Source organism: Lacerta agilis, chromosome 6 (genome assembly GCF_009819535.1).
Source record: "Lacerta agilis isolate rLacAgi1 chromosome 6, rLacAgi1.pri, whole genome shotgun sequence".
Classification (NCBI taxonomy): Eukaryota; Metazoa; Chordata; class Lepidosauria; order Squamata; family Lacertidae; genus Lacerta; species Lacerta agilis.
The window spans coordinates 92683885-92701526 of record NC_046317.1 but is presented as its reverse complement, the minus strand read 5'-3'; the positions used below and the strand labels follow the sequence as shown (position 1 = coordinate 92701526).

The 17642-nt window shown below is 44.0% G+C and overlaps 1 protein-coding gene across 3 annotated transcripts in view; it reads right to left on the bottom strand.

Moving 5' to 3' along the window:
- Positions 1 to 16526, bottom strand: part of ASXL1 (ASXL transcriptional regulator 1) — a 32356-nt gene extending 15830 nt beyond the window's left edge. For 2 of the 3 annotated variants that reach the window (XM_033153875.1, XM_033153877.1), the window contains exons 1-5: positions 16398 to 16526; positions 6098 to 6180; positions 3468 to 3470; positions 1849 to 1957; positions 1180 to 1300 (exon numbers count right to left, since the gene is read on the bottom strand). In XM_033153875.1, the coding sequence (XP_033009766.1) occupies positions 1180 to 1300; positions 1849 to 1957; positions 3468 to 3470; positions 6098 to 6180; positions 16398 to 16457 (376 nt within the window). In that variant the 5' untranslated portion in view covers positions 16458 to 16526. The remainder of the gene's footprint in view (positions 1 to 1179; positions 1301 to 1848; positions 1958 to 3467; positions 3471 to 6097; positions 6181 to 16397) is intronic. The other variant, XM_033153876.1, reaches the window with a different exon arrangement.
- Between the last annotated feature and the right edge of the window lie 1116 nt (positions 16527 to 17642).

Below are 17642 nucleotides of genomic sequence, written 5' to 3'. Positions count from 1 at the left end.
GTGGGGACATAGGTTTCCAGGCAGGAGTTGATCACGGCGAGCGTTTGCCAAACATGCCTTCCTCTTAGCATGTTTGAGCATCTTCAAAGTCCATGACACCTTTGGTAAAGACTCTTCTCCAATTGGGGCACTCGCAGGCCAGTGTTTCCAAATTGTCAGTGTTTACACTACATTTTTTTAGATTTGCCTTGAGAGAATCTTTTAACCTCTTTTGTTGACCACCAGCATTACGCTTTCCATTTTTAAGTTTAGAATAGAGTAGTTGCTTTGCAAGACTATAATCAGGCATCCGAACATGACCAGTCCAACAAAGTTGACATTGAAGAATCGTTGCTTCGACACTGGTGATCTTTGCTTCTTCCAGTACACTGACATTAGTTTGCCGGTCATCCCAAGTGATATGTAAAATTTTGGGGAGACACTATTGACAAAAAATTTGGGGGAGTTGGAGATAGTGTTTATAAGCGGTCCATGTTTCACAAGTGTTCAGTAAGGTTGGTAGTACAATAGCTTTGTAAACAAGCTTTTTGGTTTCCCTGTGAATGTCCCGGTCCTCAAACACCCTGCACTTCAATCGGGAGAAAGCCGTATTCACAGAACTCAGGCAATGCTGGATTTCAGCATCCATGTTGGCCCTTGTGGAAAAATAACTGCCCAGGTAGGAAAAGTGATCAACATTTTCCAATATGTCATCAACATATTGAAGCTCTATGACGGAAGTTATGGTAACCTTACTCTTTACACCCACACCCACAACAATGGTGTGTTGATGTGATGTTTGTTTTTGATTTCTTTTTGCTTTTAACTTTTCATGATGTTATTGTTTAGTTTTATGATTTTATATTGTTGTAAACTGCTGTGATATACTTTTATGATGCAGCAGTATATGAATATTTTTTTAATAAATAAATTATTAATAATAATGTTTTGGCACCTGCCCCAAACTTCTTCGCTTAGCCCACTCAGAATAGGTGACTCTCAGGGTCCCTTCCAACTCTACAATTCTATCTGAAGCACACATCATTTTAGTTTATAATGTATATTTCAACTGTGATGATTGTTTATATTTTGACATTTTTGGGTAAATGTTTTTAGCTTCCGATTTTTATCAGTAACTTTTTGTAAACTGTTGTACAGATTCTGTTAACTAGATAAAAACTCGGTCAGGCAGGCGCTTACTGTCATTATCGCCGCTCACAGTGCTGGCTTCGTTGGAGCCACTGCTTTCGGCATCAGCAGCATCATCCAGCTCCTCTCCTTCAGGGGCAGACAGGTTCCGGGACCACTGCACAGCATCTTTCTAGAAAGACCAATCAAAGCTCAGGTGAATTTCCCCTTACAAACCAAAGTGGAAAATCACAGGGATAATACTGAACCCAAGGGAACACTGATGTCCAATACCTGAAGAAGAAGTGTGCATGCACACCAAAGCTCATACCAATAACAAACTTAGTTGGTCTCTAAGGTGCTACTGGAAGGAATTTTTTATTTTGTTTTGCCCAATACCTGGTTAATGGGTTAGCAAACACACTAATCTCAGTCCATCCACTTTGATTAAAAGTGCTGCTTTAAGCACTGGCTTTAGAAAAAAACAACATGCTGTGTGTCAGGTTAGTAGGTCTTATGGCACTAATGCTCAAATATTTAAAAATCTTATGAGTGCTATGTAAGCTGAATAGCAGGTTAAAATATGTAAGCTGAATAGCAGGTTAGCTTTGACTGTGAGCCCAGCTTGTGAGTAAGTCTAGATATCAGATTCTATCACGTGTCAGGTGTTCATTCAGTATTTGCCAGCTAGCTAGGCCTTTGCCAAATCTCTGGTGTGGAGGAAGAGCAATCTGGTCTTACCTTGAGGGTGAAAAGGCTGATGCGTCCAGGGAGTTTGTAGAAAAGCCCCTCACAGCTCCTTGAATTGGAGTGGAGCATGGCATTCAGGCAGGCCAGTGGGGATGTGCCACTGAAGGAAGGAAGGCAAAATACATCATTGGATATGGCAGCTCAGGCACACATTGCTCTATAATTAACAGGAAAGTTATGGAACCTCTGCTACTTCAGCCACCCTAACCCAGCACAGCAAGGCAAGACACCCCAGTGTTGAAAAGACACTTTCACTCTGTCTGCACGGCATAAAGAACATACTGTTTTCATCAGTCTCCCTGATCAGAATAATCACTACCAAACCAATTTTATTTTGTGAAACATAAAGGTGTGCTATGCAATCTGAAGTTAAATTCTGGCCAAATAACTTTATATTGTCAAGACAAATTTTACAACAATGATGCTAAAATAACAAGCCACCTCGCTCCTCCCCAGTATATTTCCCTGGCTGCTGTTGGGAATAAGAGAGATCTTTCAGTTTCCAGTGGGAGAAGCATCCAAACATTGCAATTGTGTGGTTTGGGCTTCTCCTTGAAGAAGCCACTGGCTATGCCTACATGCTGGGCTCCTAACTGAAAAGCCCAAGGCACACCTTCTATTCCACATGCTTTCGCATCACTGCAGACACAGTTGCATGTGGAGACAAGCGGAATCTAAACTGCCTTGAGTACTGTCAGGAGAAAGGTGGCGTCTGCCTAAATAAATAAACTAAACTAAACTAGTGTTATAACATGATCTTTTATTTCAGAATGCCAAAGGCAAGAAGGAGGTGCAAATATGTGTTTGCCTCTGTAGGAATATCAAATGTTGGGAAATAATGATAATATGTTTAGCTATGCTGGATCCCAACACAAAACTGCCTTGACTTCATGAACATGGTAACAATGGATGAAATGAAATGTTCTCCTTTGGGCCCCCTTTTACACAGAAGCATTCACAGAAAACACAAAACATAGAAAGCAGAGCTCTTTAAGTGAAAAAAAAAGCAATTAGAAAAGATGTCACACCATCAAAATAAAGAGCCAGTAAGAATATTTATAGGGACCCAGGTGGCGCTGTGGGTTAAACCACAGAGTCTAGGGCTTGCCGATCAGAAGGTTGGCGGTTCGAATCCCTGCGACGGGGTGAGCTCCCGTTGCTCAGTCCCAGCTCCTGCCCACCTAGCAGTTCAAAAGCACGTCAAAGTGCAAGTAGATAAATAGGGACTGTCCGGCGGGAAAGTAAATGGCGTTTCCGTGCGCTGCTCTGGTTTCGCCAGAAGCAGCTTAGTCATGCTGGCCACATGACCTGGAAGCTGTCTGCGGACAAACGGCGGCTCCCTTGTCCTATAGAGGGAGATGAGCGCCGCAACCCCAGAGTCAGACACGACTGGACCTAATGGTCAAGGGTCCTTTTACCTTTACGATTATTTATGCTGATAAAAAAGCACAACTTGTTATCATTTCTAATGAATTAACAGCGCAGTTAGTTGTGATCTGTACCAGGGTGGCAAATTTTTTTAAAATGAAATGAAATCCAGGAGGAAACATTTTAAATTCCTGAGGACAATTTTTTGCAGAGGCCCCATCCTTATTTAGAAAGTAATTTACCTTCTGTAGACATGCAGTGATTCCATAGCAATGCCGGTGACATGTGGAGAGGAAATGACGTATCAAAAGAAAACAGAATGGAATTAACACAAAATATTCAAACTCCAGGTGGGAGATAAGCTATTTCAGACAAAAAAAACAAAACAGTAACAGGGTATAGCCAGCTTGGGGCACTTTACTTCTGAAGTGCAAATAAAATTATTTATCTCATCTGCAAATAACTCTCTACCTTATTAAATGCAGCTGGAGACTATAGGTATATCTAATTAAGTCTACGCTCCTGTCTCAGTTAAAGGTGTTGCAAAATGAAGGACTGTGCTCTGAGCGTTTTCTGAAATGTCTTATAACTTGAGTCTCAGCCCAAAACACAGCGTCAGAGTGTACCAAACATACTATGGGCCAGATTCAACTAATCAGATACACTAGCAGAAGCCAGTGAAACAAGTTATGTAAGTGAAATGGGACTCCCCATCCTGCCCTCCCACAAGATTAAAAGCCTGTGCTGACTGAACAATTATAATAGCAGAGTGTTGAATTCCTCCCTCTGTCTGTAGTATATAAGTAGCTTTCACTCAACAATAAAATGCACATGGATAAATGTACGGGCTCAGATCTCTACCTGAACCACCATGAGATCTTTTGATGAAGGGCAGTATATAAATGATAATAATACTAATAATAATAACCTTGTTTGCTCTTGCCTTGGTAACACACTTTATACTCAGGAGGGAGAGGAGATAAATTTATTTATTTACATACTTAGAATCCATACGTTTGCAGAACTATTTCAAGGCACAGTACATCATTTACTGATGAAAATCAATAAATACTGATTAACGAAGAAAACGCATGTTACAAAAGCCTGTCTAAACAATATAGTTCTCAAAAGATGTCTGAATGAAAAGAGGTGGTTCCTGCCAAACCTCTACTGGCAGGGAGTTCCACAGGGCGGGGGGGGGGGGCTGGTCTCTAGTGACGGCCAGCCAAACCTCAGGGGCCATGTGGGGAGCCATCAGAAGTGCCCCATGAGAAGATCTCAGCGATCAAGGTGGAACGTAAGAAATCAGACAGTCCATAACATACTTCAGGCCCAAGTTATTTAGGGCTTTGTGAATTAACACAAGTACCTTGAACCTGGTCTAGTATCAAACCAGCAACCAGTGCTGCGCTTCCAGCAGCAGAGTAATGAGGCTGTTCCACAATCCCTTGGGAAAAGGCTCACATGGTGAAAAAAGCAATGATGATCATACAATCTAACAAACACCCTGATGGATGAAAACGGTTAAGGTAAAGGATTTCTGGGAAAAAAATTATAATGAACTAAAGAAAGTGTTGAAAAACACTTTTTTAAAGAAACCAGAGGCCTTCCTGTTGGGCATGGTCAATCAGGCGATACCTAGTAAGGATAGAACTTTCTTTATGTATGCCACAACAGCGGCAAGAATTTTGATGGCTAAAAACTGGAAAACAGAAGATTTACCAACAGTGGAAGACTGGCAAGTTAAGATGATTGAATATATGGAACTCGCGGAACTGACAGCGAAACTCCGTGACCAGAGGGAGGAGAAGGTGCAAGAAGAATGGAAGAAATTCAAAGACTATCTAATGAAAAGAGAAAAAATAGAGATTTAATGGGAATTAGATGAAAGAATAGGCGATAGTAATAAGTTGTTAAGGTGAAGTAGGATGTAAGTAGGTAGTATTGTAAATTATGATGTTTTAATTTTGAGATAAGAGTATGTCTAGGAGATATTAATTATGAGGTAGATAAGTTTGTTAAAGAAGGTTTTAAAGAGGTTACAAAGTTACTACAGTATATTCGAAATGAACGCAGAAGAGAGAGTAGGGGGAAGTCCAAGATTTTATAAGTTTAATATGTAAGGATGGAATTTTGCTTTGATATTGTATTTTTCTTTTTGTCTTTTTTCTGTTTTGTTTGTTTTCTCTGTATTGTTTTGTTGTTGTGTAGTTGTTTGTGGAATGTCTTTTTTCATTTTGAAAATCTTAATAAATTCCTTTAAAAAAAAAAAGAAAAGAAAACGGTTAAGAGCCATCAAAGTACAAGGTCTCTGTGATAATTTTACAACAGCATGATATAACTAACTCCATTGGGTTTAAATATGACATTTAGCCTTGTCAAATTCACCTGCTCGTCATGACTGGGACAATTCTACTAGTAACTGCTTTGTGGGGGGGGGGGGGCTTGCAACTCAGCCTATGCATTGCGTGGGATTAAGCAGAAGCCTTTGCCCATCACAGCCTCATCCACAATGAAGGCATGTTGATAGCTGGCAATCAGGATTTTAAAGAAAATCACAATGACTCTAACCAAAGGCACATTTCTCCTTCATTATACACCTTTAGGCGCCAGGCAAAAAATACGTTCCTTTTTAACCAGGCCTTTGGTTGATCTTATTGACAACCAACACCCTTTTTGAATGTGATTCTTTAAAAAACTAATTCTCTAACAGATCCTGGAAATCCACCAACTGAACCTAAAGGATGACATGGAACATTTTCAGACCAAATGCATGTTTTTAAAGGCAAGAAAGAAGTGAGCTAGAGGAAATAAAGAAGTCAACTTCATCCTACGACATACTTTTAACTTAAACACGAAGATCACTACCAACCTCATTTCCTTTAGGCCTTCTGTTTCTATGACCTGCAAAATCTGTTTTGGGGTCATGGGTCCATCAGAGTAGTTTTCCAGAACCTGAAAAGATAAATAAATAGTTCAAGCTTAGCATGTAAACCCCAAGCCTAAGGTATTCAAACTGAAGATAAAGGGTTAGAATCTAGCCAAGCCTTTCTACAAAGCTATCGAACATGGACTTTTCAGGCCATAACACTCCCAATGCAAGCCCATGCCGACTCAAAATGAAATGAGTCGCTTGTCAAGATTTCATCCAGTGCCGAAGGGCCAAGCTCAATGAGACAGGATTGCATCTCCGGACCTATTTTAAAAGCAGTCATTGGTGTGTGGGTGTACCATATTTTTCCATGTATAAGACGCCCCCTATTTTTTGGGACTACAAATTAAGAAAATAGGGGGATGATTGCCCAGAGTTGTTGAGCTCTTTTTGAGGGGGGTTGCCCAGAGTTGAGTTTTTTAAAAGAGGGACTGCCAAAAATCCCGAAAAGACAAATATTACGCATAGCCAAAGCCACCAATCATCTGCCTGGTCGCCAGCAGCACCCACCAATAGCCCACCCAATTGCTGCAGTGCCAGCAAATCAACAACAGCCATTGCCGCGACCATCAATCACCCGCCCGATCGCAGATGCCAATCTGCTGCTCACAGCAGCAACCAATTGCCCGTCCCCACACTGCACTATCCGTGTATAAGACAACCCCCAATTTTTAACGTAATTTTTTAATATAAATTCCTCGTCTTGTACATGGAAAAATACGGTATTTATTTAAGCAACTTATATACTGCTTAACTACAACAGTCTTTACAGTACAAAAAATAGATTTTTTTTTAATTATAAAACAAGCATCAATTAAATGCCTGCCAGAATAAAGAAGTATTCAGTAGGCAGTGGAAGCTATTCTTATTTTAAAAAATAATAATTCATTACCCAATGTTCAGCTTAAGGTCCCAGGACAGGTTACAATATTAAAACACAACATTACAACACATTATTAAAAACAGTTTCAAACAAGTTACAATTACAGAAATAAGGTGCATCCTTAAAATAAACCTCAAGTGTCAAAACCAGAGTAAAGAGGCAAGTCTTCAGCATTTGCTGGAAGCCATATAATGAAGGTCCCTCACTCTGTGGGGAGGGAGTTCTTCAACTTAAGTAGGGCCAAGGTGTTTTGAGGGGGCTGTTTATCCACACACCCTGCTTCTTTTCCCAATATAAATTGCTTTCCTGCAAAATACTATTTGCCCTCCTGGACAGATCATCAACTCTGGCCCTGAAAATCATAGAGTTGCTAGTACACTGGATCAATAGGTGTATACCTCCCAGACTATGAAACTGTCAGTGTCTCCGGGTGAAACAACTGACTCCCCAACAGGCAACCACAGACTGGAGTCGACCATGACCATGAAAGGTTGCACCTTTATTTCAGAGCCCTTTTTCAAAAAATGTATACAATGTAAGAAGGCATATCATAGCTACAAGATACTATGAAGGCAAGATTTTCAAAAGTACGTGGGATAATATCCAAATTTTGACAACAGCAATGATAAGAGGCCTCCAGCTCTGGCTTAAAATATATAAGCTCTTCAGTTCAAGTTAGAAGTCGACTTCTAAAGCTTTTCTTGAGAGAGATTTGGCATTTCTCAGCATCTCCTTTCAAAGAAGCTGAAGCAAACCTGTGCTGAGAAGGGGACCACCTACTTTTGATCAAACACACTCTTCTTCCTGATAAAAGTACCATGTCAAATTATACAAACATGGTAATAGAAAAAGAGATGGCCTCATGGATGTTCTGTAGGCTACTACACATGTTATTGAAATAAATTCCATTGTGTAACCTAAAGCTCTTATTTCAGCCTATTGCTACTCTCAAAAATAGAGAGTGCTGAAATAAAGAGTTTTAGGCCCACAATTTTCACTTACAGTCTCACTAAAGGACAAGTAGGCAACACTAATTGTTGTGTGCATGTGAGAACATAAAGTATGGAGTTCCTGCAAAGCTGTGCCAAGGAGTAGCAACTGCAGGCCATTTGAAGAGGTGAAACAGCATCAATGGGGCATCTCTGTTGGAAAGGAATGCAGGTCAATAGCCACCAGTGAATCTCCACCTCCACAAAGAGAAAGAGCAACCTGAACCACACATCCTGCTGTCACACAACCAAGAATCTGCCAACACGTCCTAGGAAAGGAAAAGCAAATTATATCCATAGCCCTCAGCCCTGCATTTCTCAGTATGTGATACTCCAAGAGCTGTGAATTATAAAGTTATTTGGCAGGAGACTAGGAACTGGAAACTGTGAAACACACACCTAAAGTTAACAGAAGCTCCCAGGGAATCTAAACAAGTGATCTAAAAGAAGGTGCTAAGCCACATGGCACTAAGGAAAGCCATTCTAATTCTGCACAAAGACAACTACCAACACAGACTTAGGTGATCCAGCCTCCTTAAAGGATAAAGAGTGATTCCAGGGCACTTTTCAGAAAGAGGAAGCCTTCATCAGTGAAAAAAGGAAGTAAGATCCTGGTGGAAGGGTTAAGCTCTGACATGGTAAGACACTTGGACACCTTTGACACAAATCACACACAGAACATTAACCCAGAAAGAAATGTAGCTTGCAGCTGCACATCAATGGATCACATGAACCAGTTCTCTAAAAGTTACATGTGAGATTAAGTAGAACTTGAGAATTCAAATTAAATATAAAGCATGTCATGCTGCAGGGCAGAAACAAAGCATGAACAAAAACATCAAGCTATAGAAGGATGTTCCTAAGGGGCATAATTTCTGCATAAATTGTAATGACTGCTAGCTACCTTCACCAGTATTACAAGTAGTGCACACAATACCTATGAGCATGTGAATAAGTCTACTGGAAGTCTGATACTATTAAAATCACAGCTCTTGTGGATGCCTCAATGAAAATGAATGCTCAGCAAAAGGTCTTGGTAGATTGATCTCTACAGTTTTATACTATAGCACACATCACATCTGAAAGGTAAAACACTACAAAGGAAGACAGCAGTTTAAAATAATTGTTTAACAAATCACAAGAGTTCTGAGATTTCTATGAGATTTCTTCTTCTGATATCAGATTTTATTATTATTATTATTATTTATTGAATGTGTACACTTGCCCTGCATCCGAAGATCGCAGGGCACCTCACAACATAAAAATACAAAATGAGAACACAAAATGCATAATAAAACAAAAACAAAACAAGAACCCCCCATCCCATAAACAAATGGCATATAAATATGAAACTTGCCCCTCTGTTGGCTTTTCAGACCACATGTTATCTTCACAAAGAACTTTCTGAAGCAGTTCTTTGATCACTGTGCAAGGGAAATAACTTAAAAACAGGGCAGAGCCGGAAGTACTGCCTGAAAATATTTTCAGTTTATGCTGATCCAAACACCAGGGGATCCTAGGCTGCAGCTCCTCCAGATAGTTTGCTACCAAGATTAGCTGTTTGACTTTGGCATGTGTTGACTATCATTCCAACTGTGTGTATTTTAAAATACTTTTCTTAGAAGCTGCGTGGATAGAATGTATAAGGCACCCAGGGGAAACTAAGAAGACATTTCAAAAACTATGAGGAGATATGTACAAAACATAGGTCTTATACAAAGATCTATTTTGAATGGGTTTGCAGTCGGCTTGAAAGCAACCCACAAACCAGGTGTGGGGCAGAAAGCCTTTAAGCAGATAATCTAACCTGAGGTTGAGCCAGCAACAAACCAGAAATAGAAAGGTAATGATGCTCCATGCATATTAAGAAGACTCCAGACAAAAGGGGGCAAAAGCAATATTGGTCTGATAAGCAAGTTCACTTGTAGACCAAGAGAAAGCAAAGTCTTCTCACAAGAAGATTGCTGCTGTGACATTAAGAGGACTACAAGGCATGGGCAAGATGAGCAAGGGGGCTGAGGTGCACATATGGATTTATCATCCATTCAATCTCAGTATTTTCAAGGTCAAGGCGGGTGACTATATTCCCTGCAACCTTGGTATCACCTGATAGCTTTATTTGCATGCTGCTGGCATTAGATAGTGGTTAAGCAGCAACATATGCCAGGTGTCTACGCAGAGCGTTTGACCCACAAAGATGAGAATCAGTGTATAAAATACAGATGGAAGCATCTAAGCAAAGAAGCCTGCCTTGATGCTCAGTATCACTCTGCGCCTGAAGAGGATGACAAACAGTAAGGAACTTTACCCGTTCAAACTCTAGAAGCCTGACAGAGTTGCTGAATTTCCTAGTCATATCAGTAGCTCAGTCAAATACAACCATTAAGCAATTTTCATTTACTTCTAAGATTTTTTATGTATGTGTGGGTGGGTGGTTAGGGCATACACCACCACTTGGTAAAGGTAAAGGGACCCCTGATGGTTAGGTCCAGTCGTGGACGACCATGGGGTTGCGGCGCTCATCTCGCTTTACTGGCCGAGGGAGCCGGCGTACAGCTTCTGGGTCATGTGGCCAGCATGACTAAACTGCTTTCTGGTGAACCAGAGCAGCGCATGGAAATGCCGTTTACCTTCCTGCCACAGCAGTACCTATTTATCTACTTGCACTCAGATGTGCTTTCGAACTGCTAGGTTGGCAGGAGCAGGGACCGAGCAACGGAAGCTCACCCCGTTGCAGGGATTCGAACCGCCGACCTTCTGATCTGTGGTTTAACCCACAGTGCCCCCCACTTGGTAGCCAAGCCCAAAACCAAAAGTCTCATTTGGATGCATTTTGGCTTGCCTACTAGAACTTGCCAAGTGCTGACAATCACCATGAGGTAATTGATAATATCATCATTTATCAGTTTTAGACCCTTAAATAGCAGCAGTTGCCAGGACATGCTGCGTTCGCCTCTGCGTAGTTCCTTCGTTATAAGAGTTAGATGCCCAGTGGAAAGTTGAACCCAGGCCTCCCCATTGCAAATTCTATGGACTCTCCACTATATCAAGATAGTTATCATGCTTGGTAGTAGTAAAAAGAACTCACTGAAGATCTTCAATGGCAGGCATATATATTCTTAAGTAGATGTCTAAAAACTTTAGCAGTTTCAGAGCTGGACAAAAATTTTGGTTGCCATCATCACTGTGTGTCTCCCGCTCCCTCCAAGCGCTGTGTTAGATGAAGCTCATTTGTCCAAAGCATCATGAGAGTCTCCAGCTGCTTTCAGCTAATGCCTGGAATTGCCTAATGGAAGGACTAAAGCAAGAGGTACTCACTTTGAACAAGCATGGGGGAAAGTCAGTAATACTCCCACTGCCTTTCCTGCAAAAACTGGTATGAAGTAATAGGCAAAAGCACTCTGTGCCACCCCTCAAATTCTTCCACATGCCAAAGGATGTTGGAAAGGGACCACAATCTCTTGTGCTTGATACAAAAGGAGACAAGATCTCACTTTATACTGGGCATCCATGGAAGCAACAGGTAGCAGTTTCCAGAATTAAGTGCATGGCTGCCACTGGCATTTTTGTGGCCCCTGTGAACAGAAAAAGTATCACTGTATGAATACTCTTACACTAAATACTAAACTTGAACACAGCTAAACAAGTACAGCCGTACCTTGGAAGTCGAACAGAATCTGTTCCAGAAGTCCATTTGACCTCCAAAACATTCAGAAACCAAAGCGCGGCTTCTGATTGGCTGCAGGAAGTTCCTGCGGCCAATCGGAAGCTGCGGAAGTCCCGTCAGATGTTCAGCTTCCAAAAATAGTTCGCAAACCGGAACAGTCACTTCCGGGTTTGTGGCATTCAGGTGCCAAAACATTTGAGAACTAAGCTGTTCAAAAACCAAGGTACGACTGTACACACTTCTCTACTAGTCAGTCGAACAGTGGATGAATATTGTCCAAGAAAGGAAACCACCAACTAAAACTGAAAAGTTTCATCCTCAGTCAATAATACAGAAGACAGATCATCCAGACTACAGCCAAATACAACTTGCCCTACTCAACAGAATTTTTTTTTAAGTAGAAGTGAAACATCACTTCCTGAACCCAGCTTCTGAAAACAGCACAGTAAAAGCAGATAGCTGCATGATCCAGCCTGCAAATAACTGAGCATGGTGTATGCCAGGGGTCGGCAACCTAAGGCCCATGGGCAACAAGTGGCACACGGGGGTCGTTTAACTGGCCCACGAGCTGCCCTCAAACCAAGCCACCCGCTCAGCGAGTCCACACACACTGCGCTAAACCGGTGCAGTGTGGCATGGGGACTCGCCTCCACAGCGCTGGAAATTGCATCTGCGCATGCACTGACGCTGAAAAACACATCTGCGCAGACGACGATGACAGAAATCATGGGCAGGCGTGCTCACGCACACATGCGCCTAATCCAGCCCACGGAGAAATCTGCTGGAGTGAACCCGCCCAGACGAGGTAAACCTTGCCGACCCCTGCTGTATGCAATGTCAGTGCTCATCTCTAGTTTGCAGTGGAGGAGGTAAGTGTTATCAGTTTTGATAAAAGGTTTTACACACCCACCCCTAAATAGATACAATTATGCTTCAATTCTGCATATCCCCTCCACACCTCTTTTTTTATTACTGGGAGTGGAGAATGGATGGCGCTGTTATTTTTAAAGTGCAAACCTAAAAGAAAGGACATGCCTCCATTTAAGGTTTCACAATTCACATGCAGGGAGAAGCGTTTTTTTGCAACTGTAACCACCCAGTAAATTCCTGAAACATTCCTCAGAATGCAAATCAGTTTGATCTCAGGAAGTGCTGGAAAACACTAAAGCAGAGAAGCTTCAGATTCTTGAAGCAAAATCCAATGCATTTTTAGTTAGAAGAACTCCCATCATGTGCCATTGGGGTTAAATCCAGGTCTGTACCACTGCAGTCTTACAGAATGTACTACACATGCCTAGTCAAAAGTCAGTCCTAGTAAGTATAATACTGAAGCTATCAAAAATATGGCTTTGCTCCAGAGGTGAAAGGTTGCTAGTTTATCTACTTCTAATGACACCACAAAATTATGTCCTTAAGCCCCTAACAAAACAAGCCAGAAATTTGGCCCATACCTAGAGGGGATATACAGTATTTTAGAAATATTGAGAAATTTAATCAGCACCTACTAACTGTTGGCAGCTTTCTCAGGGAGAACGCCTACTTCTTACCATAAATGGGAACACACATGCATTCCCCTCCAAGAGCCTACACTTCTCACTCTCTCAACCATTAATGAAAACTTCTGTATCTCCCTCACACCTGCATGAACACCCCTCACATCGAACAAGAAAATGGAATTAAAAAGTCACTTTCTTCTGGAAAATAACTCCTTCTGTGGGCCTTTAAAACCCTTGTGAAAAATCTATCCCTGCGCAATAGAGGACAGGAGGCTTCCTCTATCTTTAAATAAAGTTTCTCCTTTGTAAAAAGGACAGTGAAAATTACCTCAACTAACCATAATGTATGAGCCAGGCAGTATATTTCAATACAGTTCTTATGGAAGGAGAGCGAGAATAAATGGTAAATCACCTATTCTCACAGGATTTCCTTTCATAAAAGGGGAAAACACAAGCGTCCTTCCCAACTGGACATGAGAATATGATTCCCAGCTTCTACCCAGACATAGCACCAGGCAGCAATGAACCAATGGTCTATAGTGGCCCATTCTTTCACTTTCTTCCACAGCACCTCCTTATTTCAACCAATGGGAAACTAAGAATGTGAGAACATCCAGAGCAGGAGAAACTATTGCTAAACCAGCAGCGCGGGAACTCGCCAAGCGGCACCAGAAATCGCATCTGCGCATGTCCAGACGCCAAAATCGCTTCTGCGCAGGCACAATTTCTGGCGTCTGGGCATGCGCAGACACCATTTCCAGCACCGCGGACATGCGCAGGCACCATTTCCGGCATTGCACTGAGCCAGTCCAGCCCACAGACAATCTCTGTGGGAGTGATCCGGCCCATGGCTGGTAAACCTTGCCGACCCCTGCTGTAGAGTCCTAGATAAACATGGCAGTAGCACTTTAGCTTCTCTTTCCATCACATGTACAGGTAAGAGGTATGTCTGATGAAGTGAGAAATAACCTCCATCTAGAAAGACACCTGGCATTCTTTGAGTTTGCTCTGCCAGCAAGTCAATATACAATACAGTAACAGTGTAGTGCAGTCCCATATCATGGTACTAAAAGTCCCTACCATATTCGGGCAACACAGATATATCTGACATGCTTATGCCAACATGAATGAACTTAAACAGAGATGACTCTTTACTCACACATAGACAAATATCTATCAGGAAAACAGAGGTGACTAACTCTGAGCTTGGAAATTCATTTTCATACCCTGAACCAAAAGCAATCTTTTCAAAAAAGTTTATTCTACCACATTGTATCTTGCCTCTAATGTGGAAAGAACTATACAACCATATACTATGCTACAGACAATTTCTGTGTAACTCATTCCAAGTCCCATGACATAAGTATAAATTATAGGAAAAGCTCTCAAATTTCTTACATCCTGAGGGAGTGCTCTATGGAGAATGAGTGAAGTATAAATTCCTGTTGCATTGAAAAATTTCTAAATACACAAAATGGAATTCCAGTCCAATGCTTCATTATTTCCTGACAGGCTCCTCTCTTCCCATTATAGGATCCTTATTGCAAAGCTGGTGTGCTGCAGTAGGTAAGAGGCTGAGCTACAGATATGCAAGTCCTTCAATTACCCACAAGAAGGTTGTATCATAATGATTTCAATCCTAACCTCACTTACATTAGATTAAGTCCTACTGAATTCAATGGGGCTTAATTCTGAGTAGACATGGCTATGATTGTGTTGTAACATGGCTACCCCTCTAAATATTATTACAGTGGTACCTCGGTTTTCGAACGTAATCTGTTCCAGAAGAATGTTTGAGTTCCGAAATGTTCAAAAACAAAAAACCCAATACAGAAGCCTCAATACAGAAAACTCAATATGGAAGCCACGTGGCATGTTCGACTTCCGAGGCGTGTTCAAAAACCAAAGCATTTACTTCCATGTTTACAGAATTCGAAAACCGAAATGTTCATCAACAGAGACGTTTGAAAACCAAGGTACCACTGTATTGTTTCTCCCTATTCTAGGGAGACTGAAGGAATTGTCATTTGTTTGTAGATAAACTTCTGTATTACTAGCACAGCCTTCACAGAACCTACACACACATAAATGTGATGTTTGACATGTGACCACATTTGGAATGTTGTGTACAGTTATCTCACTTCAGAAGGAAGCAGTGAAAATGACTGGGGTCTGCAGCAGCTCTCCTATGAGAAAAGGTTGCAACATTCGGGACTTTTTAGTTTGGAGAAAAGTCAAGTAGGGGCATTTCAGACGTTTATAAAAAGGTTCCCCCCTCTCTCATAACACTAGAACCTGTGGCAATCCAATGAAGCTGAAAGGCCAGAGAAAAGAAAGTTCTTTTTCACAGAACTATGACATTTCTTACCAAAGCAAGATGGCCACCAGCCTGGGTGGCTTTAATGGTGGATTAGAAAACTTCATGGAACACAAGGATATCTATAGCTACTATGCAGGACCGTTATGTTCTCCTTCCACTGTCAGATGCAGCATGCCTCTCAATACCAGCTGCCAAGAATTACATCCAGGAGAGCACAGGTGCATTCTGGTCCTCCTTGCGGACTTCCTGCCAAAGGGTCTGGTTGGCCACTGTGAGAACAGGATGGGTGGACTACACAAATCTTTGGCTGGATCCAGCAGCCGGGCTCTTCTGGCATCCTTATGACAGAGATTCTGCATCAGGGGAATGGGGAACCTCCCAGCCCTCCGAGTGCTGTTGAACTCCCACCTGCCCCGGCCTGCACCGCCAATATGGTCAGGGGATGATGGGAGTTGTAGTCCCGCATCACCTGGAGGACTTCACACGTTTCCCACCTCCACTTTGTATATCCTGTGCAGGGCCTAAGGACCCCAAAGAGCGAACTCGGGGGAATTTCAAGTTTTAACCCTCCTGCATCGCCTTACCCTCGTACTTACGCCCATCCTCGTAGGGGTGCTTCTATGACACCCCACGGGGGTCACCCGGGAGAGTCGAGGGGGGAGGGGAAGTGGAAGTTGTGCCCACGTATCCCTCCCACCTGGAAAAGGCGAGGAGGACTCCTGCAACGTTTCCATGGGGAAGCAGCTCCTCCCTCACCGTGACAAAGGGAGAGGCAAGGAAGAGCCCTCCGCCCCATACACACACCGACACAAAAAGAAAAAAACCACGCGAAGGGCTTATTCTTCCTTCCTTCCAGCCCCCCACCCCCCCCCCCCACTTTCTCACCAGGCGGGCGGCCTCGGCCCACGTGCGCTCCTTCTTCCTCCTCTGCTTCATCTCCTTCATCTTCCTCCGAGGGGGAAACAAGCGAGGCGGCCCGAGGTAGAGGGGCGCTCCCGGCAGGCAGGCGCGCGCGCGAGGTGGGGGGGGGGGCGGAGGACAACAGCGGCCGTGGGGGGGGGCAGAGACCGTGAGGAGGAGGAGCGGGAGCGGGAGGAGGCAGGGAAGGCAGACGGGAGCGCGCGCGGCCGACCGTTACTCGGGCGCGGTTTTGGCGGGGGGAGGGGCGGGGCGCTGGGCTGCGCGGGCGAGGCGGCTGAGGGGAAGAAAAACGGCGGGCGAGAGGGAGGGGGGCTCGGCGCGCGCGCTCTAAGGGATGCTGATGGTGGTGTTGCCGCCGCCGAGGCCCGACATAACAACGGAGGAGGAGGAGGGGGCTGGGGTTAAAGGTCTTCGAAAGGGTGGGCGGGAAAAGGGAGGGGGGAAACGAGGAGGAGGGACTGGACGGCGCGAGAGGTGAGGTGGTGACGGAGGCACGCCAGGCCCGAACAGTGGCCGGCGAGGGACAATCCTGTCAGGAGCCCTGTCAGGAGGCGAGGGAGTGAGAGGGCTCGCTCGGGGGTTTGAAGGAAAACAAGCCGCGCGGGCCGACGGGAGCTGTAGTCTTTGCGTGAGTGGGCGTGGACCGGGGGGAAGAAAGCGGGACGGAGGCTGGCTAACGCGGCAAGGGCGTCGGTACTACAAATCCCAGAATGCGCCGCGGCAGGGAGAAGAATCCCTCTCCCGCCCAGAGAGAGGAGGGGGCTTCCGCTCCTGCGCTGGCGGCGCTGAGGGGACGCTGCCGCGGTGCATGATGGGCGGCGCCGCAAAGCGGGGAGGGGGAGAGGGAGGCCGGGAAGAGGCCGAGACATCCGGGTACTCGCGCATTCAGCCCTCGTGTGAACGTGCAAACCCCTTAACGCTCCCAGCTCCCGTGTTGGCCCATTGAGAGGCGGGAGGGAAGAGACGAGAGAGCCCAAACCCTGACCCCGTTAGGAGGGCCGGTCCAAATGTCACGGAGGGGCGGCGGTGGCGGTATGGTATACAGTAATGGTTAGAGTGTCGGGCTAAGGACCCGGGTTCGAATCCCCACTCGGCCGCGGGCCCTTCACTGCCTCTCGACCTAACCTACCTCGCAGGGTGGTTGCTGGGATTACACGTGCAGGAGGGGGGAGAACCATGTGCGCCACCTGAGGATCATGGGGAGGGGAG